The sequence below is a fragment of the Lygodium microphyllum genome, chromosome 2, assembly GCF_053477565.2.
Source record: "Lygodium microphyllum isolate KBCC chromosome 2, Lygodium_microphyllum_v1.1.10, whole genome shotgun sequence".
NCBI lineage: Eukaryota > Viridiplantae > Streptophyta > Polypodiopsida > Schizaeales > Lygodiaceae > Lygodium > Lygodium microphyllum.
In genome coordinates this window covers 704724-732602 of record NC_141136.1, presented here as the reverse complement: position 1 = coordinate 732602, position 27879 = coordinate 704724, and the positions used below count along the sequence as shown (strand labels likewise).

The 27879-nt window shown below is 43.9% G+C and overlaps 1 protein-coding gene across 5 annotated transcripts; it reads right to left on the bottom strand.

The window, feature by feature from the left end:
• Positions 1-100: 100 nt before the first annotated feature.
• On the bottom strand, positions 101-27879 carry LOC148039404 (extra-large guanine nucleotide-binding protein 3-like). 5 transcript variants are annotated; one of them, XR_015692762.1, is made up of 10 exons: positions 25901-27879; positions 25679-25816; positions 25466-25570; positions 19696-19863; positions 18749-18887; positions 17956-18206; positions 2054-2223; positions 1688-1869; positions 1348-1460; positions 937-1074 (listed from the first exon to the last, which is right to left on the bottom strand). XR_015692762.1 is itself a non-coding variant. In XM_087690376.1 (9 exons), the coding sequence occupies exons 1-8, from the start codon at positions 26786-26788 to the stop codon at positions 1692-1694; spliced, it is 2037 nt and encodes a 678-aa protein (XP_087546502.1). In that variant the 5' UTR covers positions 26789-27878; the 3' UTR covers positions 935-1074; positions 1688-1691. The 5 variants fall into 5 exon arrangements, 3 of the variants coding, with proteins under 3 accessions (XP_087546497.1, XP_087546501.1, XP_087546502.1); XR_015692761.1 differs by lacking the exon at positions 1348-1460 and adding an exon at positions 1509-1572 and having other exon boundaries at positions 940-1074; XM_087690376.1 differs by lacking the exon at positions 1348-1460 and having other exon boundaries at positions 935-1074; positions 25901-27878.

The window sequence follows — 27879 nt, the reverse complement described above, 5'->3', positions numbered from 1 at the left end:
ACAAATGATATTTTGGAGGTAATATTATCGGAAACGCATGTATTGTTTTCGCTAAGTAGCATGCTTCTCTTGTATGCAAAGAATTAAAACCAGTTCTTAGCTGCAGTCAGCACAACCTGCATCATGCTTGCTTAAGGCCATTTTCATGGTGTGGAACATGTGTTTACCCAGATGTATGATTAGCTTGTAATCGTGGAAAATTGTGGCAATCTTTGTATCATTCAATTAGCTTAACAGATAATTCAAATTAGGGGAAGAGCCACAAGGTCAGTTGCAAGCAAAGGAGGCAGAAGAATATTTTGTGTGTCAACATTGTTCTGTCCATGGCCAAAGTGAAATCGAACACTGGCATGTTCATGATATTCCCGGTATGAATGTGAGCTGTACAGAAATCTGCAAGAGTTGAGATTGGCAGCCAGTTCTACTTACAGATGAATGTGAGGTTGAAATAACTACTGATGTCCACTTAAAGGTACAGTTGTAGAGTAAGAACTGGTGTAGTCACTAAACATAGAGTCATTGCGCAGGTTGGCCAGCCGTGATGTTTTGGTCTCTTCCCATTTGAGCACCTCCTTGACAAACTGGAAGGCAGAGTTGACACTGGATTGCTCATGGGCTTTAAGTTGGAACGTGTAGAGCTTCTGCTCCTTGGAGTTGTCATCTGGATGCATTATACTGTCAAAATGCTTCTTGAACTTGTGAGCGATGTAGGTGTACGCCTGCTGAGCCAACTGCTGGCTGGTGTTGTTAGAGGTCGGTATAGGATCAAAGTCTGAAAACCACTCACATGCTCTAGGGGAGGTTGTCTGGATCTTTGTCTCAAATAGGTCATACTTGTTCAGCAGAAGAATGAATGGAGTAATTCGGAAGCAAGGATACAACAGAACACTCTCAAATAGCTCTCTGCTTAGTAGCATCTTGTTTCTGAGAGTGCCAGCTGAATCAGCCCACATTCGGGTATAATCATCTAATGCTACACAGAATACAACAGCATGCACATCTTCAAACATTTCCAGCCACTTCCGCCCTTTTTTCATTCCCTTTGCATCAAGTCTAATCAGACGATACTTGCAACTGCAAAAACACAAAAAAATTTGCTTCAACTTCTGAGCCTTTCAAAGGTTAAAGCTACTAGTGATATCTGAGTTAAATCCTCTCAGTGAATACAATACCAGTAGTGATGTTCTTTTAGAGTAACCATTATTACTTCAAAACTCTCGGAAGCTAACATCTTTCAGTGCATGCATTGGAGTTACATGATGAAACTTTGTACTAGTGTAACCCTAAGATAATATAGATGGAATCAATCAGATCCAATGTGATTCTTGGAATGATGTGAAGCCCTACATTGCTATTTTGCCTTATCAGCAAATGTCTCTGAGCTGCAATAGCCTGTCTGGCTTGGCAACCACATCTGCCTAAATCAAGCAAGATTTGCAGCCTGAGCTTCAAAAGATATCCTGGAATATACACCTATGTAGTCAGAACAAATGGGACATCATGTTTACCTGATTTGTGCTTAGAGTTTCAGTGCCCATTTGATATATGATGTGATTCGTGAATATATTTGTGCTGTACAAATCAATTCAGGCGGTCAAATGGAGAATATGAACAAGACAAAAGGTGACTGTTTCAATGTTTCTATTCAGAACAGCAGTAAAGTGTAAGTCATGGGAGGAGTCCTTACTGCTCTAACTTGGCTGGACATCCAAAAGAAGGAACCCACATTCTGAAAAACCCTTGCATGTGCTGAGAAATAGCAGCAGCGAAACTTGGGGTTCATGAGAGAAAGGGCTAGACAGCTCAGACAAGTCTTGTAGACTTTTGGCTAATGAATTAAGTGTACCAGATTTTTTGAGTTCTTCAGACCTTCCTCCTCGCACATTTCCAACCAAACATAGCATCAGACACTACTACTGACATTTGAATCGGTACAATTTTGCACAAACTAATACAATCTAATGTCACAATTTGGGGTGTAACTAAAACAACAAGCCACATGCTTTTGTATGTCCCTTCTAAGTAGAAAAACAAAATACAAAAATGATTTTACCTAGTTGCATAAGAGGGCTCATCAAAAGTTTCACTATGTCCCCCGGAAAAGGAACTATTGTCATCAAGTGAGAATTCTATTTCTGCAATTGCAGAGCCCTGTGTGATTCCCTCTGCAAATAAGATGTCTTCATCACTAGGCTCATAATCATTGGATGATATCTCTACAGCCTGCACACAAGCACAGCATACAAGGCTGATTTTAATCTGCCACAAAGTATAATGTACTAAGCTAGGGATCTCAAGAAGCCTTGTATTAACATTCTTTCAATTGATGCAAGAAGTATTTGTCTTTCCTTAATAAATGTGCACTGTACTGCAAGAAAGCGTGGCTATAAAAAAGCTACATCATATTCAACTCGATTGTTTTTCAAGGGAATTTACTCGTACAAACAGAGCATGACAAATGCTCACGCCTCCCCAAATTAATATAGGCTTCCTTCACCCTTCTGCCCACCCCTAAGGCTTAAGCTTATTAAACATAGCTACACCAATTTAACTGTTTTTCATGTGAATTTACACACAGAAAAAGAACATGACAAATGCTCACAACTGCCTAGATTAACAAGGCCTCCTTTTCCCTTTTGCCCACACACTAAGGCTTGAGCTTATTAAACATATTGGTACTGTATTGTGTAAACATGTAATTCTCTTTTCCAGTGTCAGAGTGTCTACCCATTATTCACTGTCTGTGCAGTGTTGGCATAACTCAAGATTTGACTGCTGCATATGGCTATTAGCCGCTGACATCACACATGGGTAACAATGAACCAATCTCAAGCAGGTGCAACATTTGGCATTTGTACAAGAATGCAGGCCCATTGTTACCAATCTCAGCAGGCGCAACATGTACCATTTCTACAAGAACGTGGACCTTGAGCTTTGGGGCACATAACTGGTCAACAGAAATAGATAATTCCTTGGTAGTGTATCATCCTATAGTAGGCAGAGACTTCAAGATGGAAGAGTCTCTTGAGGACTTAATAGGCAGGAATACAGAGGCTATCAAAGAGAATAAGCAACTATTTTCATGTCTGAGTCCCATCCTCCAACTAGTACTTTTTCATGTTGGAGGGCAGGATTCAAGTTCACTGTGAAGTTTGATCAAGCTACAGCATATCTACAATGTTCTAAGAGAGACAGGACGACCAGTTGATGCCAATATATTTTTCTAAAGTTAACAGATTCCACATAAACAATTGAGGCATGGGAAAAGGAGGCCATATTGCCATTATTCTAGTAAACGTGCTTTCAGATCACTCCCCATTATTGTCAGTACCATTCAACAGAAGGAAAGAACCATAATAATTAGATATAATTCGTATGATTTGTTTAACATGTGTGCTAGTATTGTGAGGAATGTACACAACAATTTGGAGAATATAATACAAGTCTTCATTAAAAATACCTAAGAAATTCACCTGTAGTAACACACAGTATATTAATTTTGATCAAGGTGTACATGAAGAGGAGCTAGGGTAGGCATAGAGGTAAAGGTAGAGGCAGGCACAAGTAGAAGAAGATGATGAACATGAAGAGCTGTGTGCTTCAAGTCTTGAGAAGTTGAGTAGCAAAAGCATGGGAACGCTTTCTTCAGACAGGGCTGAAAAGCAACCAATGTTTGAAACTTCAAACCCCAAGCGCCACCCCCGCCCCCCCCCCCCCCCCCCCCGGAAAAAAGCACATCAAGCTTTAAAGTTAAAGTAAAAGCAGAAGCTTTTTCTAAATGCTGGAAAACACAAAACTCAAAACTGCAAAACAAAAGGCTGAATATAAAGGCATCAAGGATTTGTTCAGATCCCATCGAGCATAGAGGGATCAATTTACGATTTCAAGAGCAGAAATGAATGGTGTCGTGGGATTTTTGACATAAGAGTATGAAAGCGGGGTATACTCTATCTTGTGGAAGAGTTCATGCTTTGTCTACAACATGAATGAAGCGTGAGATCAAGAAGACCATTCAGCGCATATTTAGGGACGCCAACAGGACTAATTGGGTGACTGTTGTCCAATGTGGCCACAAAGCTGAAGGAGATGGCATGCTAACTCGGAGAGGACACAAGGGAAAGGTGGGAGGAAAAGCTAAAAAAAAGTAAGTGGGTTGGAGGCTTATGCATTGGAAAAAAGCAAGGAGAGGATTGGGACTGTTTGGAAGAAGAAAAAAATAGGGGAGAAGAGGGCAGCAAGTTGTCCTGGACAATCTTCATCTCTTACAGGGTCTTTAAGGTGACTTCTCACTTGATTCTTGGTCCCAAACATCAAGGGAACCTTCCTTGAACATCAAAGAGGAGTTTTAATGGGTTTATGCATGTGGAATATTTTGGGTTGTGAATATCAGTCAAGAACAAGGTAGCAAGTTAGAAATGGAGATTTGATGCTCAAACAGAGCTTCTCTTGAGTTCTGTTGCTTGATTCTGCTTGAGTTTAATTTCAGGGTAGAGGCAAAAGAGGCACAATAAGCTTCACAATTATGCTTTCCATACAAACATGGTCCACAATGATGTTAAGTGATAATCAAACCATTACATATAGCATGTGATGTTTGTAGTGTGCGAAACACATTTGTTTGCATTGTTTGATTGAGTTTTTGTGAGCAAAAGGAAGCAAGTTTGCAATAGCTTACAAAAACTCAGAATGATGCCATAGCTACAATTGAAACTGTTGTAAAGATAGGTGAGCGAGAGACACCATATATTGCTCTTTTGGACCGTGGGTTTGATATTAATGTAATGGTGTGCAATCTGTATGAGAATGGTGGATGGCCAGTAGATGTGAATCCTAGCTAGCGTATGTGGGTTACAAACAACTCATCACGGGAGCTCTATTGTGCATGCCCAAGTATTCCGGTGACTATTGGAGATGTCCAAGATGAATATCACTTATTTGTGTAAGATTCATACAGTTGTCCAATTATCTTGGGGCAGCCATGCATTGTGGAATCAAGGATGGAAACTAAGATGATAGATGATGGTTCTTCTTATGCTCTTCTACGAAGTAAAGATGGCAAAAGGGCAGTTCAATTTTGTAACTATATGTGTCAATTATCCCCATAATCAAGATACACTTAGAGATTATCCAGTTCCATCTAATGCTAGAGAATTCAAGGGTTTTTAGACAACACTGTTGTAAATGAAGGCTATGACAATGCTATATGGAAAATGTTTTTGCCTCCAAGAAAAGGGAAAACTGTCTTTGTGATTGGTTTTCAGAAATGGATAGCAAGCAGTGCAGGTAGATTTAAGAGTATTGCAACCATATGCAGGGCTGAAAAGGGTTATGTACATTAGGTTGAAAAAGAGTTGAAAAAAGAGAGTATTTTGGCCGCAATTGACTACATTTCGAGACAATTTACAGGGCTGAATTTTACTGATACATTGACTGAAATTACTGCAATAATTAATGCTGAAAACATGGTTGAAAAGTATGCCATTCATGTATGTACTTTGGAGATGTTTGATGTCATAATTGTATTTGCTGAATAGGAATGTAAAAAGCAACAAAAGAGGATTGAAACATTGGTGGAAACAAAATACAAAAAGATTAAGCCCGTGGCTTTGCCTTTATCCCTTGACAGTGATGGGCTAAATGAGACAATGTCTAAACAGCCAAGTCTTCGTGATCTAAATGGTATAGGGCATAAATTTACTACAGAAACATTGAAAGAGCTGAAAGCTGGATGTAATTTGCATTTCGGCCTGCTGAAATTGACTACATGGATCAGACTGTTGTGGCTCGAATGGTGATCTTTACAATGCCGCATGTTTCATGAAATCTTAAACCGATTCCTCTGCCTCGCGCATACTTGCTTAAGCTGGTGGAGCTCTTAAATGAGAAAATCAAGTTGAAGATTTTGAAGCCATCTTCAGCTCCATACTCTAATCGCTCATTTACGGTCCCAAAGAAGAATGGTTGAGGCATTGTGGTTTATACAGGATATGCAACCAATCAACAAGGTCACAATAAAGAATGTAGGTGCAAGGCCTATTGTAAATGAGTTTGTAAAAGCTTTTGCTAGCAAGGCTATTTATTCCATGGGGATTTATACTCTGGCTATGATCCATTTCAGCTTGCATTAGAGAGCTGAGATATCACTACTATGAAAACACCACTTGGCTTGGTGTGTATGTGTACCCTTCCATAGGGGGCAACTAACTCAGTTGCCCACATGATGAATACGATACATAAGGTCTTGAGAGACCATTCCACAGCTCACAATGCCCTTTCTTGATTATGTCTCTATTAAGGGCTATGAAGTGTAGGAAAGGAATGAGAAGTTGGATGATAGGGATTGCAGCATGTTTGTTGTTCACCACATAACTGATTGCGAGAAGATTTTGACTCGGTTACAAAAAGTGCATCTCACTCTGTGGGATGCAAAATCTGTCTTTGGTGTTGAGGAGGTGCTAATTGTAGGCCATATGTGACCCCTATGGTCGAAAGCCTTCACCAGTGAAGAGGAGGAGTTTCTTTCTGAAAATGATAAAATTATAGCAAGGGATGATTGTACAACTACAGTTTTTTTTTTTTTACACATAAAATGTGGCTAATTATATTACTCAAAAAATTTGATTACAACGGAGTGCTCATGCTCAACAGACTAGCTGGAGCTGATGCAAAGTCACAAATACATCATGTATACAAGCCTCTGAAGGCGGTCTGGGGGGATGGGGGCAAGAAGCCATGGAGGAGGGGTGTATCACCATTTGGGGCTGCCTACCTGCATCACGAAAAACAAGTCCTGGCCACCCTAGGTATGCATGAAGTGACAACGGAGCTCCTGACAAGCCTTGGACTCGACCTACACCTGATCCCAACGGCTGCGGAGGGAGTGGATGATGGAAGCCCAGAGCTCTGCTAAGGTTGCCTGTGCTGAAAGTCTCTCTCCGCCGAAAGTCTCCCGACACTGTGCCTTCTAAATATGCCATCCAGTAAGACTTCCTATGATGTCCCATACCTCAGAGCGGTTTGATGTGAGCTCCAGTACCTGGTGGATAGATAGAGCCTCCAAACCGACCACTACGCACGACCCTGCCTCAATGATGAATATCGTGTCCTGCATCCCGGCCTCATTCAGAAGGTGACGGCCCTACCTGCCAGCAGAAAGCTCCCCATGAGATACATCCAAGGCTGGGTGCCATGCGGCGAAGGATGCAGCATGCTCCTCTCCACACGAGTTGCGCCTCCTCACATGACCAAAGGCAGTGCTTTGGGGTTTTTAGAGGCTGCTGTGTGCAACACTTACAACCTCCCTCCTTCTGCATCTGGGCAAGCCAACTTCCCACCGCCAAGCCTCCATGTGTCACCAGCCATAAGAAATACGATACCCTTCTCGGCCTCCAGCTATCCCATAGCCGGCGCCAGAAGGTCCGACGGAACGGCTCCGTGATGCTGTGCTCCGCTCAGTGCCTGCTACGTGACGGCGCCCAATCCATATCCTCCTGCATCAGTACGTGTCTACCAATCCTGGCAGTGTACTCCAGGAACCTCGGTGGCTTCTTGGCGACTGCAATGGTCGGCCATAGCCACTCTCCTGGATCCCGCTCTAGCTCATCAAGTGGTCTACCCTCCCAGGTCCAAAGGCGCCACTCCCTGAGCTCCTTCCAGAAGACATAGGGGTCCAGTCGCCACGTCTTCCCCTGAAGACCCACCACCCGAATCCTCCTCCACGAAAGGGCAACTATCCCCTCATCCTGCTGCCCTCTGTCAAGGGCCAACCACCTCCCCTCCTAAACGGTGAAGAAAGTCCCTTGCGGAGCGCCGCCCACTCTACCTGCTACCTGTAGGGAGATGCCTGCTGGTGAAAACCTAGCAGCCCATACCTCCCCAAGCTCTATCTGCACTCGTATCGGGAGAGCAAGCCACTCCGGAGGTATTGCTGCACCTATCTCCCTTCACCTCAACTCCACTCCTCTCTGGCAACCTGATACTCGCTGCAGCACCTCCTCGTCCGCCATCTTGTACACCTCCCACCATGTCTTGATGGTATGAGCCGGGCCGGCCTCCCAACCAACCCACTGGATATGGGGGTGCTTGCCAATCTGTGCCCCTTCTCGATCTTTGACTTGGGGGTTCCAAATCACCGGCTGACGGTGTATCTCCTCCTGGCAGCCTGAGGAGCTCTAGATTAGGGCCTTACAGAGGGCCTACCACACGCGGAGTAAGCTGCATAGGAAAGGTGATTTGGGAGGGGTGATCTAGGCTGACGTCAAGATCCATCTCAGGGACGGCCTCCACTCACCGCCAAGCCTCGGTCTGCAATCCTGAAGACCCTCCTACAATAGGACCTTCCAGGTCTGCCCTCCCCATGTGAGGCTGTGGACAACTAGCTTGCCCAAGAGGGCCATACTCTGAAACTCAGGGTCTATGATCCCAAGCCCTCCCTCTAACCGATGTCGTATGATGGTCGCCCACGCCACCTTGGCCCGGGAATCCTTGGAGCCATCTGACCCGGACCAAGGGAAGTTCCGCACTAGGCAGCAAAGCTACACTATGCAGGATGAGAAGAAGCACCAACACGAGGCGATATACCAGGCCATCACTAGGAGGACCTGGTTAACCACCAAGGCCCAGCCGGCTAGTGAGAGGCGAGCCATGCTCCAATAGTAGGTGAGCTTCCTCCAAATAGAATCGAGGACTGGAATAAACTACTGGGTGGGAGTGATGTCGAGTCCCACCTAGAACCATAGGTACCGGACGGTATGCCCTCTGCTTACCCATCTAAATCCTAGGTGGACGCCCCACTCCGTGCTAGAGTCCGAGTCTGTGAGGAAACCAACCGACTTTCACCAATTGATTTTTTCTCCCGCTGCAGAACAGAACACCTCGAGAGCCAGCCTCACTCTCTCCAGCATCAACTCATCGTCCTCTATGTAGAGTGTTGTATCATCCGCATACTCTGAGTCTAGCAACTCAGTCTCCTCTCTCACTAGAAGTTGGAGGCCGCGTAATCCGCTCACATGGGACCTGAGGAAGTGAGACATCGCCTCTGCAAAGAGTAGAAACAGGTACGGGGCCAGGGGGCAGCCCTGCCGAACCGATCTCTCCAGTCAAAGCTCCTCCCCTTGTCTACCACCTATGAGAACCCTGTTGGTGGCCGATCTGTAAAGTGCAGCGACCCCGCAAATCCAAGCCTGGGGGAAACCCAACCTCACCATAGTGCCCTCTAGGAAATCCCAATCCACCCTGTCATAAGCTTTCTCGAAATCCAAGAGTAATACAGCCAGTCTCTGCCCACTATGTTGAGCCCACTCTGTCGCCTCAAAGAAGGTGAATACATTATCTAAGATACTCCTATCTTGAACAAAGCCTGTCTATGTGTCCTGGATGATGTCTAGCAACACGGGGCGTAGTCGCGCACCAATCATCTTTGTCAGTGCCTTATAGGCCACTAACAATAAGGTGATCGGTCTCCATTGGGAAAGCTCCAATCCATCTCCCTCTTTGGGGAAAATTTTGATAAGGCCTGCCAAAAGGCTCCCTGGCATCTGTCCTGAAGTGAAAATCTCATGGAAGGCCATCAATAGGGGGTCTTTCACCACTTCCCAGTAGGTAGTAAAGAAGGCCTTAGAGAGGCCATCCTCTCCCGGGCATTTTTGCCCGTCCTGTGTATGAAAAGCCTCCTCTAGTTCCTTCTCTGTGAAGAGGGCTAGGAGGGAGCGCCCCATCTCCTCTATGACGAGGGACGAGATGTGATCCCAGACCTGCTGCCTACATCGATGTCCTCTAGCTGAGGCTGTCTCCTGCTGGAAAAGGTGACTATAGTAGTCAGTGGCAATCTCCATCACCTCGTCTGGGCTAGAACGAGTCCTACCATACTAATCTCGAAGGCTGCATATCTGCTCTCCTGAGATGCAAGGCTCGTGCACCTAGAAAAACTCCCTGCACATCGTCTCTCCCTTCTGCGCCCAAAAACCTGCTGAGGTGTGGAAAGAGAACTCTGAGCGCCTATCCTCTAGGCCAATAATGGTTGTTCGCGCTCACACCTCCTATGCCTAGAGGGTGGGATCCCCTGGTGCCTCCTATAGTAATCTCTACGTGGCTGCAAGGTCCCGCCGGAGAGCTCTCTCCTCCCAGCTCTGTTGCCTGGCCTGTATGGCTACCTCTTGGCAGATTTTGCTCGACTCGGCTAGGACATCTACAACCTCCTCCGCAATCCAGTCCCTCCTGTCCCACTCCCTAGTCCAAAGCTGCTCTATCTGTCTCGTCACCTCCTCCCTCTTATAGATCAAGTCAGGGATCCAACAGGATCGAGTGTCTAGGGCAGACGCAGGGGGATCTAGTGTCAAGAGAACCGGGCAATGATCGGGGACAACGTGCTGCCCGCCAACTGCCCAATCTCACCTCCACGAGAACCTCCCCACTCTCCCACATAAAACCTGTCCAACCGCTCCAGCAGGACTCCCACCTAGCCGCCTGTATCCCCAAGAGAAGTCCAGCAACCTCTCCCTCCTGTGGAAGGCAGGGTCTCTCCAGGCATCGCATGCACCAACTGCTAATAGAAATACCTCCCATGCCTCCTACTCCTCCCCGGCCATGCCCTGATAGTTTCTGCCTCTGCCCTGCTGGTCCTCCAAAGCCTCCAGGTTGTTGAAGTCTTCTCCAACGATCCAAGAGTCCACCTTTGGGAGTCCATCCGCGATCTCCACCCAGAACCTGCTGCATGCCCTAACCTCCATAGGGGCATAGATATTGAGGACTCCAAGGCACGAGTCCCCAATATCCAATCTAACCATAGAACCCTCCCTGCCACTATCGTCCCATGGTCTCGTACACAAGCGGTGAGACTCGAGCCAATAGAGGTGCATACGCCTCCACTCCTGCTGTGGGCGCCTATGGCATACTCCCAGTAAGTGTGCGAGCTGCCCGGGAGTACCTTCCCTACCTGCTGGACTTGGGAGTGAGTGAGCTTGTGCTTCTATAGAAGTAAAATGTCGATCCGTCCAACAAGGGTAGGCTGCAGCTCCTGCCGAACAACTGACTGAAATGAGATGATAGGGAGGTCCCCTTCTTCATGTGAAGGTCCATTAATTGCTTCAGTCAATACATCTATGACGCAAGACTCTGTTGCGCATAGAGCTCCTGAATCTTCTCCCATAAATCCCATACACTCTGATTTTCATCTTCAACAACATTATGATGGACCTCTTCTGAGAGTGACAAAATAATGGTAGACTTGCACAGCTCATCAATTTCCATCCAAAAATCATCATCCATATCCTCAGGTTTGACACTCTTGAAATGCAAACGTTTAATCTGCAACTTTTGCACCAAAACCTGCCATATTTTGGACTTCCAATACCCATAGTTGGTACCATCCAACTTGGCAATGTTAAAGAGAGCTATATCTTTCAGATGACCAGCCATACTGTCCCAAATCAATGCAAGAAAGCAAAATTGCAGGTTGCTGTAATTAGTAGAAAATGCATTAAACCACTGCTAAAATTGGCTGAAAGAGTGGATATCACCAAGAGAAGCACCTATCCACCAAATATGACCAAGATAACATCAAATAGTAGGCATTACCCTCATAGAGGTGCTCAAAATCTGCAGATTTTAGCTTGCTGTAATAAATTACAGCAGTATATATAAAACTATCCCAAAATGAAGCAATCACTGATACATATATCACTGCAACTGCCAGGTAGCAAGATACATCCAACAATGAGTGTCCAGGGGCAAAAAGGTACTAAGAACTGTCAAACCAATCACTTGTCAGGCAAGAGACATCTCATAGGTCTAGAAGTCATTCATGTAATGGGTCTGGGGGTAAGAGAAGAGACCAAGCACCTTCTGGAACCACGTACCCCACTATAGTAAAGACTATCCACATTCCAGGATGCAAGGTGTAAGCTCATGGGGAAACCTGCGATTGACCAAACAAACAGCTGTTCGGTGTGGAGGCTGCTGATGAGGATGAAAAACTATGGGGCATTCAAGTACACTTCGCCGCAGGTCTGGATGGCGAACTCCAGTCCCCCATGGTGGCCCTCGACTGGACCATAGGGGTGATAGATGCTCCAGGTGGTACTATCAATGCATCTATCAGCCATGCTGAGAGTCGTGACTCCGTACACTGGTAGAAACGGGCCGCCAATGCTAGGGGCCACTTGATCACATCCCTCGGAGCCCTCCACTATGGAGGGGCTCAAAAGATAATGCTCAAGTGTGGAACCTTGGCCCTAGCCCACCAGTTAATGTCCATCATGCAACCAGGCCACTGCTGTGCAAACAGTGCTAGTCCTTCTCCCATCCACTCGGAGATGTCACATGTGGTCCGCCACCTGACTCTTCAACTCCTCTGTCTGTGTCATCGTCCAATCCCCTGAGTGAGAGGACTAAAAGAAAAAGAAGTAGTTTGGTCCATCCCGTGGTGCTAGTAGATGGACCTTTCCCCTCATTGACTTGCAAACCATGAAGATCCCTACCTCTAGAGGTAGTGGGAACACTCTGCGCTCCGCAACTCTTAGGTAGGACCATCGGCCACTGCAGAAGAACTCCTGTGGCAACAGCTGTGCTTGTCTTGGGAAGGTGTGACGGGCGGCAAGGGCAGATGAACTGGTGGCTGTGGGAGGGGGAAGACTGCTGGTGCGAGAAGGATGTAGGTGTGTGTGGCCCATCACCTCCTATGGAAGGAGCGGGAGTGGGTCTGGGGGGAATCACCTGACACGGGTGCAGATCAAGGGGGGTGCTTGACAGGGGAGATGGTGGGGGGGAAGAGGGTCGAGGGATGGTGAGATGGTCGAAGATATGTGCAGGGGTGGGGGGGGGGAGGCTATGAACCAAGGTCAGCGGGGGGTGCCTGGGAGGTGGGAGAGGGTGGGTGTGGAGGGTGTGGGATCTCAAGTGGGGTAGTCTGTGGCGCGGGTGGTGGCTGTGGGGGATTGCGGTCCTGCCGGGTGGGACAGGCAGGGGGGGACTACGAAGTGCTCTGCCGAGGGGACGTCGCTCGCCCTCCTGCACCCTGCTGTCGAGGCTGCGACTGCGGGCCCCTCTGCCGTCTCCCTCTCTATCGTCTCTGGACCCGTGTGAAGCTGTCAACGTCCACCTACGGGCCTGTCGACGAAGCTCCCTTGGCTCCAAAACGCGTGCAATCTGCTGCCTAGTGTCCAAAGTCGTGCCAGCGCAGGCACTGCCATAGTTGCCCAGTCACAATGACCTACTACCTAAAGGAGTGACCTCCTGCCTCAATCTCCAAGAACTTGGATATACTCTTTGTGTCTTTCACGGCCACTCATACCTTTGGAACTCTTGCAGCTGTCACTGCATCTGCGAAGGAGGCAGGAAGAACTGTGCCGAAGAGCCATCGAAGGTCCACTAACTGGCGGTACTCTACCGCCAATCCGAGGAAAAGTAGAGTGACTGGGTATCTGAGAAATCTGTCGGGAAGCGCGAATGTCTCCACCGTAAAGCCACTATACCAAGAAACCATGTAGATGACCCCCTTCATGGAGGCATAGGGCGAGCTCTCCACTAACTCACGAGCTGCATCCGCGGAGGTGAGTCGAACCATGAAAATCCCTCGGCCCATGAGGACTGCTTCCACGATTTGCACTATGCCAATGCGCAACGTGGAGTGGAGCCAATCCCGCAGCTGAGCCCTCGATGGGGAGTGTCCAACGACCTAACCGAAGAATGTTGTTTCTTTCAACTCCAGCTCTGTGGCACAGACAACTGAGAGCTGTTCCTCAGAGAGGATAATGCGCAAGGTGTTTGACTGGAGAACACTCGCAGAATGCGCCGGCATCTGACCAGAGGCTTTCATTGCGCGTCCTTGCCGCGAACCTACCTGACATGCTGTTGTGCTACCGGGGGGGGAGTTGTTGCAGGGGGAGGAAGCAACTGAAGGTTGGGGGGGGGAGTCGATGGCCAGGAGAGAGGGGGGGAGGGAAAACTGTTTTTCGAGCGCTGGTGTTTTTAGAGCAGTGGTGTGACCACCTAGCCGAGCCTCCAGGCTGGAGAGCCCGCGCAGGTAGGGGGGGAGAGGACTATCGCTGCGATGGCGGGAGTTGTCGGCGGCTCGTACAACTACAGTATATGCAGGTACAAGTGTCTTAAATGCTAGTACAACTGTCATAAATGCTAGAACAACAATAAATTCAACTAGTACAATAGGTACACTATCTGAAAATGTTGTTGTTACAAGAAATTCAGTAACAAATGAGTTTTCAATCGCAGGAAAAATAGATATAGCTGAAAGAAAACATCATAGGTGTTATGTTTTACCTATGAAGGTGTTTCTAGAAGAGGAATATAAGGTGAATTTCTGAGAATAGGCCAATATCTCGGCACTATTTCCAAGAGGGAAGAATGGTCAGGAGAGGAGTTCAAGAGGATTAAGAGAAAAGCAAATGGTTTCTTCTTGAAGGATGGATATTTATGGAAGCATGCTAAGAAAAAGAGAGGAACTCCACTACAAGTTCTTGGAAATCGAGCCACACGTGTATAGGTTATGCAAGAGTTCCATGAAAGCTTGTGCGCTGGTCATGGAGATATGTGAAGCACCTTTGAGAAAATTAAAAAAAGATATTGGTGGCAAGGAATGTATGTAGACATCGCTCACTTTGTGGAATCTTGTGCTATTTGTTAAATGTATTCGTTAATGAGGCATCGCGATGGGTTGTAGTCAACTTAGCCGTTTTCTCTTCATTTTAAATGGATAGTGGATTGGGTTACTATGCCTATAGGTTTATGGTAGATGCAGTACCTCGTGCTTGTGCGTAAAAACTTGATGAATCAAGTAGAAGGGAAAGCACTTAGGACAAAGACTACTCACGCAGTGTGTATATTTCCCTTAGAAGAGATTTTCTGTCAATATGGGTGTGTTGGCAAAATTACAACATATAGGGGTGAATTGGATGCAAATGAAACATGAGAATTCTACTCTTGCTTGGGGATAAATCCGGCTCTTACTTCACCCTATAATCCGAAAGGCAATAGAGTGAATATGGGCATCTGCCTATCATTAAAGCCTCGGCCAAGTCATGTGGAGAGAAAATGAAAGAGTGGACCACAGTTGCTCCAATATGCTTTGTGGGATGATAGAACAACTCATAGTGCTGTCATGGGATATATGCTAGCTGAATTGATGTATGTTCAGAAGCCCATCATGCCAATAAAAGAGATGGGTATTACATGGAGTGTGATACCTTGGGAAAAGGGATTGAATAGAGAGGAGTTGTTGGTTTTACGAATAAGGCAATTGAAAAGAAGGCCAAAAGACGTTAGGACAGCAATGGAGAAGTTAAAGACAACCAAGCTTCAGAATAAAAAACGGTTTGATAAGAGCCATAAACTCTGGCCAAGAGCCATACAGGAAGGTGATTAGGTGCTAATTTATGACCATAGCTTGGAAAATCAGCATAGTGCCAGTCGGAAAATGTCTAGGCAACAGTTTGATCAATATATGGTAAGGCAGGTATTTGACAATGCTATCTATTCACTTATGGAATTGGATGGGACAGCATTGCACATTCCTTCAGCTGGTAAATGGATCAAGCTCTTTAAGGAAAGAGAGTCTACAGCATATGAATTGGAGAAGCTAGATACAAATATTGGCCTTGATAGTATGGAAGAAGAAGAAGATGATGATATAGATATGGATGAGAAAGACTATGAATCTATTGAACACTAATACTCTAGCATATGCCAAAGAATGTGTAGGTTCCAAGACCCAAGTAAACAAAATGGCTGTAAGAGATTGCAATGGACAGGCAGGGCAAATTTAAAGATATTGAAAACTGTTTTAATCGGAAGTGAATTAATGGTGACCGACGCATCAACAATGGGCTTTGATACCTAGGAAAGGCCCTACAAAGTTTGGTTGACATCCAGATTCATATACAGAAAATACGGGGTCAAAAAGGGCAATGTCTAGCGACATGCTGTAAAGAACAATTGCAAGCTATGCAGAAAATTTTAGGAGTTGAAACCTTGAGAATTTGGTCTTGGTGTCTTCAACAAAGTTGTAGATCATGAGCGAGGCTATATTTTTGTTTTTTAAAGCTCAGCAATCCGAGTTACAGTTTGGAAGATACAAGAAATTTTCTACAAGGTACTCCTGTAGGACAATTTTCCGGTTAGGAAAAGACTAAGTCTCATGGATGTAATCTATTGTATGCGACATATGCTTCCACAAAGTTGCATAAGGCTAACATGTGGGTACCCAAAAAAGGGAAGAGGATCAAGATATGCAAAAAGAGAAATGTAGAAGAGATCTATCCACTGGTGAGCCTGGTAAAATATAAGCAAATTGACAGAGATGAGAAAGAGGAAGTGGCAAACATTGAAGATGCAGCTGAAGATGAGTTGACATATGAACTTGAGATGCCATGTGGATTTATAGGGATTGGAATGTTATTGGAGCTATCATTGCCAGGGATGGATTGTGAGAGATACATGCAGGATGGGATGTCTGCGCTCTTGATGTCTTACAATCCGGGTTAGAGTAATTGGACTCGCAACATGAAGATGACAAGTATTTGAATTTTTGATCCGGTGGGCTACCTATGTGGCATCTCCGAAGTACATGCAAGTTCAGAGGGGGCGGATATCATGGGATTTTTGACATACAGTGTGCAAGCGGAGTATGTGCTGTTATGGAAGAGTTCATGCTTTGTCTACAAAATGAATGAAGCGTGAGATCATGAAGACTATCAACGTAGATTTAGGGACGCCAACAAGACTAATTGGGTTGTTGTTGTCCAACGTGGCCACAAAGGTAAAGGAGATGGCATGCTAACTAGGAGAGGACACGAGGAAAAGGTGGGGGGGAAGAGCCAAAAAAAGTGAGTGGACTGGAGGCTCATGCATTGGAAAAGAGAGAGGAGAGGATTAGGACTGTTTGTAGGAAGAAAAAATAGGAGATGAGAGGGTAACAAGCTGTCTTGTAAAATCTTCAAGGGTAACAAGCTATCCTAGAATATCTTCATCTTCTACGAGGTCTTTGAGGTGATCTCTCACTTGATTCTTAGTCCCGAACATCAGGGAAATCTTCTGAACATCAAAAAGAAATTTTGATGGGTTTATGCTCTCCATGTTGACTGTTTTGGGCTGTGAATAACACTCAAGAACAGGGCAACAAGATGGAAATGGAGATTTGATGCTCAAAAAGGGCCTCTCTTGAGTTTTGCTGCTTGATTCTTGATCTCTACCTTTGGTAGACGTAGCATAGACAACAAAGATAAGAGTTTCTCTTGGATTTGGGACAGCACCTATACCATCTTTTACTGCTGTAATAAAACTGTAATTATAGGGCTAAAGTGCTTCTGAAGGCCCGTAAAGGGTATTTACAGATATTTATGCATTTTGATTCATGTGTCTTGTCTATGGTGGTGTCACCTATCATGTTCTATCAACAAATTATGTATGCATGAGATTTTGAAATGTTACCTACGGCTTTTGGATTATGTTTAGCAAAGATTATTCACGTATTAGTGCGTATACTGAGCCATAGTCTCAGTTTGTGTTGAGCTATCGTCCCAAATGTGTGCATATGCTTTTGTTTTGGGTATATCTATAAGATCTATCAAATGTATTGCAGATTGATTGCTTTGCTGAGCTGTATGAAATGAAGTCACTCGGTTTCACCTCTATCTGTCTCCATTAAATCTTCCAAATTCTAAAATCTCTTTCTTTTATCTTGTTCTATCTCTCCATCTCGCTACACCCTTCTGTCTCTTACCCCTACAGTAGACCTTCAACCCTACACACTCTGACAACGGCCTTCACCATCTCAAGGAAGGCTGCTCACGGTCTTAATCACACTTAAAGCAACTTAGAAACAAAACTGGAAGGAACTGATCTAAGGCAATCAAGAAATAAGACTTGGCATCAATAAGGAATGACCCACACATGTCACAGGAAGAAATCTCCTCAAGTAAAAACAGGCCTCAGAACATACAATACCTTCTTAAGAAAATATTCAGCAACATCAGGTATCATATGCAACTCGGCTTTTCTTTTATATGTTGCCTGGATTGAAGAGTCCCTCCACATTTCCTCCACCCAAGGGGCATACACACGAGCTGCTGCAGGGAAAAATTTATCAAGATCCCCACTTGCCATAATTTCTAAAATCCAGTCTGCTTGATCCTTCAACTTGGCATTTATAGTATAGGGGTTTCGCCTTGCTGCTTGAGTTGGATCTGCATCTGCTGCTGACAGGAAAACCAAGGAAACTAAGTCTGTCACACAAAAAAAAAAACCAACAGTGACAACTGAAGGCATTATAAATGCACAAATCCCAGATTATATAAAAGTGGTATAAGCATTGCAATTAAGTGCAAAAAATTTAGCCCTATCTGAGCAGCCTTTTCATATCTCTAACAGTTAAAAGCAACTATATTAGTTTGACAGGTAGCAAAATGATCCTGCCAACAAGCTGATCCCCAAAAGGTATACTAAATATTCAAGACTTTGCATCGAAATTAGTGCTGAGTGAATGTTAAAAAACTTGACCAATGCAAATTATGCATCTCCTCAACCATGCACAGAGAGAAGTCTTGGAATAAACTATAAGGTTTATAGCAATGTTCCAAAATCTGCTGTGCATGCTTTGTAAATTAAAACTGTTAGCAAATACTAAGACACCATTAATTTACAATTCACAATACTGGTGTAGCATTGCTATTGTGCATGTCTTAAGTAACCTAACCATGTCAAAGTGTACAAGTAGTAAAAAAAGGAAACTGTTCTAAACCTGATCCTTCCTCTTCCTCAAAACGTTCACGTGCTTCCAGCAACATGCCAATATACTTGTAAATGTTGCTTTGTATCATCAATTTAATGTTTTGCCGCTCTTCACATGTAAATTTCACATCTTTATACAAGAACTTGGCCTGTTTGAAAATCCAGCAGAAAGCCCCACATAAACATGACAACAAACTAAAGTTAGTTGTCAGAAACTGAAGTACAAAGAGTGAGAAAACCAGTAGTCGAGGACTCATGTCCAAAGCAGAGAAATATATTTTTTAAGTTCAGACTTTATTGAACACTAATGATGCCAAATTTTTGATTCACAGATCTAACACAATATCAGGAACCAGACCTGTAGCAACATAATATCCTATTTACCGCAACTTGTGTATAAGGTTTTAGTAGAGATTTCATAAAATATCAGAAACCAGAGCTGCAGCAAACTGGCATCCTCCTAACATCAAAAACCAGCAAAAGAACTCTCATTTACATAGTATGACTGCTCATATGTTCCTCTTGTAGAACCCAAAAGTAATATTGAAACAGAGCAATAGCTAGCAAACTTTGTATACATCTTTTCTTGTATAGGATGTTTAAGCACAAAAACAAGAATTTTCTCACAACATTAAGCTTTATTGCAAAGTCTTTAAATTCCTCTTTTTTTTTGTTTTGCAAGGAAATCTCAAGACTCAAACTAAAAGATTAAACAATTACTATCTTCTACAAAACATGTTACAAAAAATTTGAATGAAAGATGTATGTGCATGCCAAAACATTGTCTTTCAAAACTATCTTGTCTCCACAGCAATGTTACACGAGAAAATCTCATGAACACCATAACACAGCCCATTAAGTTTTGAAAAAAAAGATGGGCATTTAAACATTCTGTATCAGATAATCATTTGAACTCTTATAAGACAAGCAATAACATTGAAACCATGCAATAACTACCTGCTTAAATATAGTACTTGTGCCACAGCCTTCATGCCCCACAAGCAAAATGTTATATGTCTTCTTTTTCTCAAGATATCCAGGCACTGGCCTCATACTTCCAGATCTCACAGTGTTGTGGCCCGGAGTTGGCAATGAGAACAGAGAGCAAAAGATCTTTGTTGTAGCCTGCCAAGAAGGAGATGCTAGATGAATAGCTTATAGCTTGAATAATACTATAGAGATTCTAATTTGAGGTAAACAGTATCAAAAATACCTGTAAATTCCTTTCTGAGATTTTCAAATCAAGAAAATCAGTGGCTTGCTCCAAAAGCAAAGAGTCAGAAACAAGGATGCTTACTAGTGGCATCATAAATGTGTCTCTCAACCAACTACTGAAGCTTTTTGTGTCAATGAACTCCTAACTGAACTTCTTTTGAGAAGGATTCTTTGTATTACTGGAACCGTGGACAGAAACACCATCACAATCTAAAAGTGGATGTAAAGAAACTCCTGAATGGCTGGTCAATTGAGGGGCTAATATAAACCGACAAAAACAGGAATTACACAATGAGTCATAGCAAGGACCACTAAGGGGGCTGAACTCCTGTGTTGAGCAACCAAATTCATTACCTTCAATGCATTACATTAATTCCTATTTGGGTTTCATTTATAGCCCCAAAAAGGCTTCATTTGTCTCATTTATTAGTGTCTCAGTGCCACCTAACAGAGCCAAGGCTGTGAGAGTGCGCAATGGAAGAGAAAACATGAGCACTAAGAGAAGAGAGAGACAGCAAGAGAGAAGAGAATGAAGTGATAACCTGCACTGAATTTGAATGGAATGCTGAATACAAAGGCAGACTGATCAGTCCCTGTGTTGAGAAATATGCAATCACACTCCTATGATAGCCTCTTTGTATGGAGCAATAAGGCAAGGAACATAACAACCTAAAACTACCTTGTATCCCATAGGCATAGTGAGGAAAGTGGTACCATCCTGCAACTATAAAAGAATGTACTTGACAATCATTTGAAGATGAATGCTAGTGTACTTTGTACTTTCATTCTTGTCCATATCTACTCAAGATTGTGTTTATGAGTCTAATCTAATCTACCTTGGAACCTAATTCACTTGCATAATACTCAAAGTCATCATGCTTCTAATCCATGAATTCCAACCACCATAGCTAAACCTTGCTCAAGGATCCGTGTTTCTCAACATGGTATCAAAGCTATGGTGAGCATGGTTCAGCTCAACTCACTGCTGCTCCAACTCCCCACAACCTCAGCTCAACTCAAATTCAATAGACGTCTTCATCTCTTCACTCCATCTTCACTCTACACCTCTTGACCTCCATGGCCATCCGTACGTACCTGTCTTGGAGTGTCTGGATCTCTCCATACAAAGTATATCTCAACAAGCTTCTTTCTAGAGATCTTTCCCTTGACTTCCTGCGCAACTCCTTGTCACAACATATCATAACATTGGCCTCTCTCTTGCTCAACATTTCGATTTTTCAGCTCGCTGTCAGATCTGCACTGTCCACCTGTCGTATAGCCTACGTCATCTACGCGCTCCGCGATTTGTCCTGTGAGTGTATGGCAATGGAAGCCTACTACCTAAGCTACCTTCTCACCAAAGGGTTCCTTGAGCTGTTGGAATCGAAGATTCAAACAGGTATAGAAACCCTAAAGTGGGCAGCCATAGCCACTAGTCTTCAAGCTCATAAATCTCTTATTCTCTCACTTCTCTGACTTCAACCAAGTCACTGCCACTCTGATCTGGTGCTCCACTCAATTTCAAGCAAATCAAATCAGCAAGGAGGGGAAGTTCAATATCAAGCTCAACAAGTATAGTATATTTTGATATTCATTTGTTGCTTTTTGGCACTAGTAGTTCTTGTGTCTCTTGACACATCGAATTTCAACTCACTTGCTAGTTATTTGGTGCTGCTCAAGAATCCAGTATGGGCAAAGATTCACTGTCATGCCACTTCAAAGGAACGAGCTTCCACACATAGCAGACAAGGATAAAGCTAATCCTCATGAAGAAAGGTCTATGGTCAATAACTAGTGGATAGAAGAAGAGACCTGGAGATGCCCAAGCAATCATCAAGCTTGAGCTTGATGACAATTATATCCACCATGTAGACACATGTGATACATCTCATGACACACTGTTTGGTGACCAATCTAAATCTTCAAAATATGGATTGTTGATTGAGTTTTTCAAGTTGGATATGAAGATTAATACATCCCTTGCAACTCACCTTAATTATATGGAAAGTCTGCTAACTCAACTTGCAGGGATTAACTTAAAAATGGAAAAATGCATATGCATCAAAGACTTGCTTAAGAGTCTTCCTCCAAAATTTGATAACGTCTCCACCACATTAGTTAATATGCCAAATCCAAAGCTGGTAGACATCAAAGCATCACTCCTTAAAGAAGAGAACGAGCTCAAAGGTAAAGAGGAAGCAAGCACTTCAAAAGAAAAAACAAGTGCTCTATATTAACAACAAGTACAAAGGGAAGAAAGACATTGTTTGTGGCTTTTGTAAAAGAACTGGGCACATTGAAAATTTTTGTCATGCCAGGAAAAGATCACAGAAAGCCTACCTTGCAAATGTCAAAGAAGAAGAAGACCATCATGAAGAAGAAGAAAAAGACACTCAAGAGCAAAAGAACAAGCCTCATCAGTCCTATTCCCACTACTCAGGCAGGCTTTTTTAAGCCTTATATATACTTACATTAACGCTCTTGTAATCCTCATGTAACCTGTGCACTACAGACTCTACACACTTAGTGAGACCTTGTGACAGCCTCTAATTTTATATGGTTGTTTTTTTCATGTGTACACTTGGCAAGGTTCTACTCACAACAGCCTGTGTATACTCCATATTTTTATGGTTGTGATTGAGGAGGGGTGTTGAGAAATATGCAATCACACTCCTATGATAGCCTCTTTGTATGGAGCAATAAGGCAAGGAATATGCAACACCCTAGAAGAATTGCCTTGCATCCCATAGGCATAGTGAGGAAAAGTGGTACCATCCTACAACTATAAAAGAATGTACTTGATGTTGGGAATAAAGGGCCATTGTGCCTTTTATATGTGCACGGGTGTGAACACACCCTTAGCACATTTGTACTTTCATATATATCTATCTAAAACCTAAAGAGGTACACTCGTCATTGTACCGAACAAGAAAGGTGTCGTTCTCACTCTCCTCTCTACTCTTCTCTCTCTCTCTCTCTCTCTCTCTCTCTCTCTCTCTACTGTGAGAGCATTGCGTGTCTCGATCCTCGCGCTCTTTGTTATAACACTTGACAATCATTTAAAGATGAATGCTATTGTACTTTGTACTTTCAGTCTTATCCATGTCTACTCAAAATTGTGTTTATGAGTCCAAGCTAATCTATCTTGGGACCTAATTCACTTAAGTAATACTCTAAGTCATCATGCTTCTTGTTCATGAATTCCAACCACCATAGCTAAACCTTGCTCAAGGATCCATGTTTCTCAATACCCTGCACGCAGCCCAAGGTGTCAGTGAGGGCATTAGATCAGGCTAATGACGATGGCTGCACCAAAGAAACAGAGTGTCGGAGACGGAGTGTGCTGAACCTGTAGAAGAATGATAAATGACTGCTGCCTCCAACCTGCCTGCTATATATAGCAAAAAATAACCAGAACTGGCAGAGTTGAATAATGAACAATAAATTAATGCAGTTGGCCAGCATAAAACTGGCTGACCAGCCTGCTCTGAATGCAAAAATGCTGGCAACAGACTCTATGCAGGCAGCCCACTATCTAGCACTGATAACAAGCACCCCAGCCACTGAAAAAGAAATGCAAGTCTACTGATGATAATGTGAACATACTCAAACCTCACTAAAAAGAAATGCACACATCTAGGCTTGGCTAAAACAGTCAGAGCTCCTCCATCTCCATTAGACTCTAATAGAGCTCACAACAAAGTGACAAACTCATAAAATACAAGCTAACACCCCCTCTTAGATCCTGGGAGTGTGTGAAGACCCAAAGACCTCATGTGATGAGGCATAGAAGCCTGAGATAATGGCTTCATAAAGAGATCCATTACATTGTCCTCCGTGGGACGGTAGGCCACCACTAACTCGGAATCCATGATCTGTTCCCATACAAATGTGCTTCGTGTGAGCATGAAACGTAGGGTTCTTTGCCACAACTAAGGCTTTGGTTATCCACGCGCAACTGTGTAGGTCCTATCTAGGGAAAGCCAATCTCTGCCAACTACTAATAGAGCCAAACTACCTCCTAAGCAGTAAAACAAAGTACTCTGTATTCAGACTCCGTTAAGATAATGCCACAATAGGCTGCTTCTTACTACTCCATGAGATAGCTCCCGAGCCAAGGAAGAGAGCAAAAACTGTAGTGGAGTGTCAAGACTCCACATCACCTGCCCAATCTGAGTCACTCCATCCAACGAGAGTGACCCCTGTGCCTAGGAAGGCCCCATATGAGACTTATTTTGGACAAAAGCCCTGTATTGCAAATTTTCAAGTATTTGGATGTGATGCCTATATCCGTGTGCCGAAGGAGAAGAGAGGAACGTTAGTTGCCAAGTCCAAGTGGCATATCTTCATCCACTTCAATCAGCTTACAAAGGGTTACCACTTATACGACCCTGACTCCTGCAAGGTGGTAGTGAGTCTTGATGTAGTCTTCCATGAGATGCATCCTCTTCTCCAAACTCTCCCCTAAATCGTGCATTGGCCAGTGGTTCTCATTCTACAGCTGTCATCCTCAAATATCTTATCTTCTACGTGCAAAATGTGCACAACTTTTTTTCCCCTTCCACTATCTTAACCTGTGCCTTGCCAATGGAAGTATGCATGATGCTATAAAAAAACTCCAACAATGGCAAATCTTATTACTCTTTGTCTTATGCTCTGATACATTGCATTTCAAAAGATCTAGAACAATGAAATTAGCTTTTGACTGCCCATTGATCTATTGATGGAATATTGATCAAAAGAAGATAAGAACTTCTAAGTAGTGCTGATTTACTCGAATAGTCCTCTCCAAAATAAACTCATCATTTGTGGATCCCTGTCCTTGAACATAAATTGAGGTATACCGTGGTACTTTAAAAATGTTCTTCATGCACAATCTTGCCATGTGAACCGCTTTTATCTTCTTTCTCACCAAATGAAATGGGCTTGCTAATTATTGAACCTAACATATAGCAGTCCAAATGTACCATTCGCTATTGTTATTCCAGGAAGACTAAAGATCAAATCCATAGCAATGCTCTTCTACAGTCTATCCGGAATAGGCAAAGGATGTAACAAACCCAATGCCTTCTAGTGATCAAACTTTACCTTCTAGCATACACAACATGTCCTTACAAATGCATCCACATCTTGTCTCAAAGCTGGCCAATCAAAGAAACTCTTTATTTACTCATGTTGTAGCATTAATACCTGGATGCCCTGTATATGGTGGTGCATGACTTTTTAGCACAACTTTTAGGCCTCAGCAAAAGCGAGTGTTTGGGTAAGAGCCTGGCCTTACATGCACACACTATGTGAATACAGGTGTCCAAAAAAGTGATGCACCTAGCAACACTTGAACTCACAGCCTCGCAATTATGAGCCCAAGCTTTAATCATTAGGACATCACCTTTGAGACAGTTGTTCTAAGTTTCATAAGTATGATTAACTTTAACATCACAAGATAAACGGTTTGTTTCTTGAGTTTTGTGACTTTCAAGAAAGCTAAGAAGCTCAAGAAATGTAACGTTACCTTTTCCCAAATGTTGCCACGGACCTTACTCTGGCCCTGATCCTGGTATGATCCATCTGGGTCAAGCCACAAATGTGTCCCAGGTATACATTGCACCCCTGCAAGCTGTAGTAAAAGGTAAAACAACCCACTCTCCTCCCTATGGTGAATGGATACCAAAAAGAATACCAAAACCAAGAATGAGACAACATATTAGTTTGGATAGCCCATTACCTTTAGCATCCTCAACTCTATTTTTGTAATCTCCCTGTTATTAATATAAACTTGCGTAGATCCTGCGCTTGCATCCTCTGGCATATCCCCACCAACACTCAACCCTTCAGTGATTAAGCTGTCAGGCTTCTCCCCTTCCTACAAACAAAAAACTTTGTTATAGGCTTTGGTGGGAAGCTGAAACTTGTACAGAGATTGAAAGAAATCATTCTTGAAGCACACCTTCCCCCAATATCCACTCTGTTTATCATACCAATATCTCCCTGGCTTTAGTTGGGAGGGAGGACTGCTGCACCCCAACAAATTCGCTAATTCTTGAGCATTTAGCTGACTTCCATTCACAAAGAGCTGCTCAGGACGAAGTTGATTCGCTGCACTCTCTCTTTCTGTCTTCATTATCTGCTGTACCTCCCCTGGACCAAGAAGGCGGCACAACAGTCTTGATGGCCTACCTAAATTGGACCGTTTTGACTCAATAATGGGCTGCCCTACACATTTCACACATTTTCTACCTTCTGGCATTGATCCCATAGCTCTCAAAATGCAGCTGCCACAAAACTTCGAAGCACAAACTAAGCAACTTTCTTTGTCCTGAAATCTATAGGCTTTCAAACACCCACAACATTCCCCTTTTTTTCTTGGTTGGTTGCCTGCCAAACCTATCTCATGGGAATGCCCATCAGCACATGAATTACTGTTGCTAGTTTGGAATGATGATGACTGAGGTCCAGAAAACCGAAAATCTGATCTTGTGGAAGAATGATCATCTTGCTCAGTAAAAGGCAGTGCTTCTGTGCTTTCCAAATGAAAAGATGAAAACATAACGCCTGCATCAACCACTGCATCTGTGGGAGATTGTAATTGGGCAACAACTGAGGACGGTGATGAGCTTGATGCTTGAAACTGTACACCATGAACAGCATTCCCTCCAGCAAGATCAGTCAAGGTTTCAGCCTTGGGCACATCATAATCTGGCCGAGGACCACTGTAAACAGTCGCAAAAGAAATATCCCAAGATTCGTCATCAGGCATTGCAATGCCAGGGGGAAGTATGCTTTCCAGTGCGGCTTTCCAGGTCTGTTCCTCGCTGCCACTAACCAGGGTGGCCATAAATACTGTTTTGCTCCAATGGATCGTCTAGTTGTCTTTAAGGTCACTGAATTGATGAAAGAACCCGTGTATTTGTGACGTGTAGGACTTAATGATATATGATGGAAGGGAGACAGCTTCTCAACGCCTTCAAGGCATGCAATTGATGAGAGAAGTGCTTTACATTTTGACTCCTAAGACCAAATGATATACGACAGATGCGAGACAACTTTTGAACTCCCAGCACGGCCAATCTTGTGAGCGATTTTGAGCTTTCTTTTCAGGCTCTGAGGCACTGAATCGATGAGAAAACTGTTGTACCTTGTGACGTATATAATGGAAGTATGACAGCTTCTTAACGTCTTTAAGGCACTTAATTGAAGAGAAAACTGCTGCACCCTGCCCTGTGATGTCCAGGATGAAGGATATACGATGGATTTGAGACAACTTTTTAACTCGACCTGACGTGACCTTTCGAGTGAGCTTGAGCTTTGTTTAAGGCACTCGATTCACGAGAAAACTGATGTACCTTACGAGCTACAGGACTGAAGGATATCTGATGATCGGAACAGCAATCTTCTGAGTTTTCAAAATCGAAGCATGCGTTGGCCCGGCAGCACAACAGGCTCTAAAACAAAAGTTAATGTCTGCTATAAAACCCCCGCCATTAGTCTGCTAGTGATTGAAAATCTCTCTCTCTCTCTCTCTCTCTCTCTCTCTCTCTCTCTCTCTCTCTCTCTCTCTCTGTGTCTGTGTCTTCAACTGCCATGCGAGCGCACACTGGGAAGAGACAAGGTCAGATGGCAACTCTAAAAGCGCATAATAACGCGCTTGCGGGGGGAGTTTTGACTGAGACATTCTCGTCTGGAAGCTAAAATGCGTCCGCCATACCTTCTCCAATGCTGTGTTGCGGCCCGCGGGTCTCTGACTCTTCTCCCATCTTTTCGTTCGTGGTCGTCATCATCACGTTTTGCTGCCGCAAGAGAAGAACGAGTCGATACCCCTGTCCAAAAGTCAACAGCCTCAAGTTTTGCTAAGGCCGATCCAGAATCTGACGCAGCCGCCCGTATGGGGCTCGGGGTCCTGGAGGCTGGAGGGCCGAGGCTGGTAGT

Excerpts from the sequence above, each read along its gene's own strand:
- LOC148039404 (XM_087690371.1), bottom strand. The coding sequence starts at position 26,788 with ATGGCCACCCTGGTTAGTGGCAGCGAGGAACAGACCTGGAAAGCCGCA. Across the intron at positions 18,888-19,695 it reads CAAGTACTATATTTAAGCAG|GCCAAGTTCTTGTATAAAGA; the intron begins GTAGTTATTGCA and ends ATTTTCAAACAG. Across the intron at positions 2,224-17,955 it reads CTGAATATTTTCTTAAGAAG|GCTGTAGAGATATCATCCAA; the intron begins GTATTGTATGTT and ends GCTTGTGTGCAG.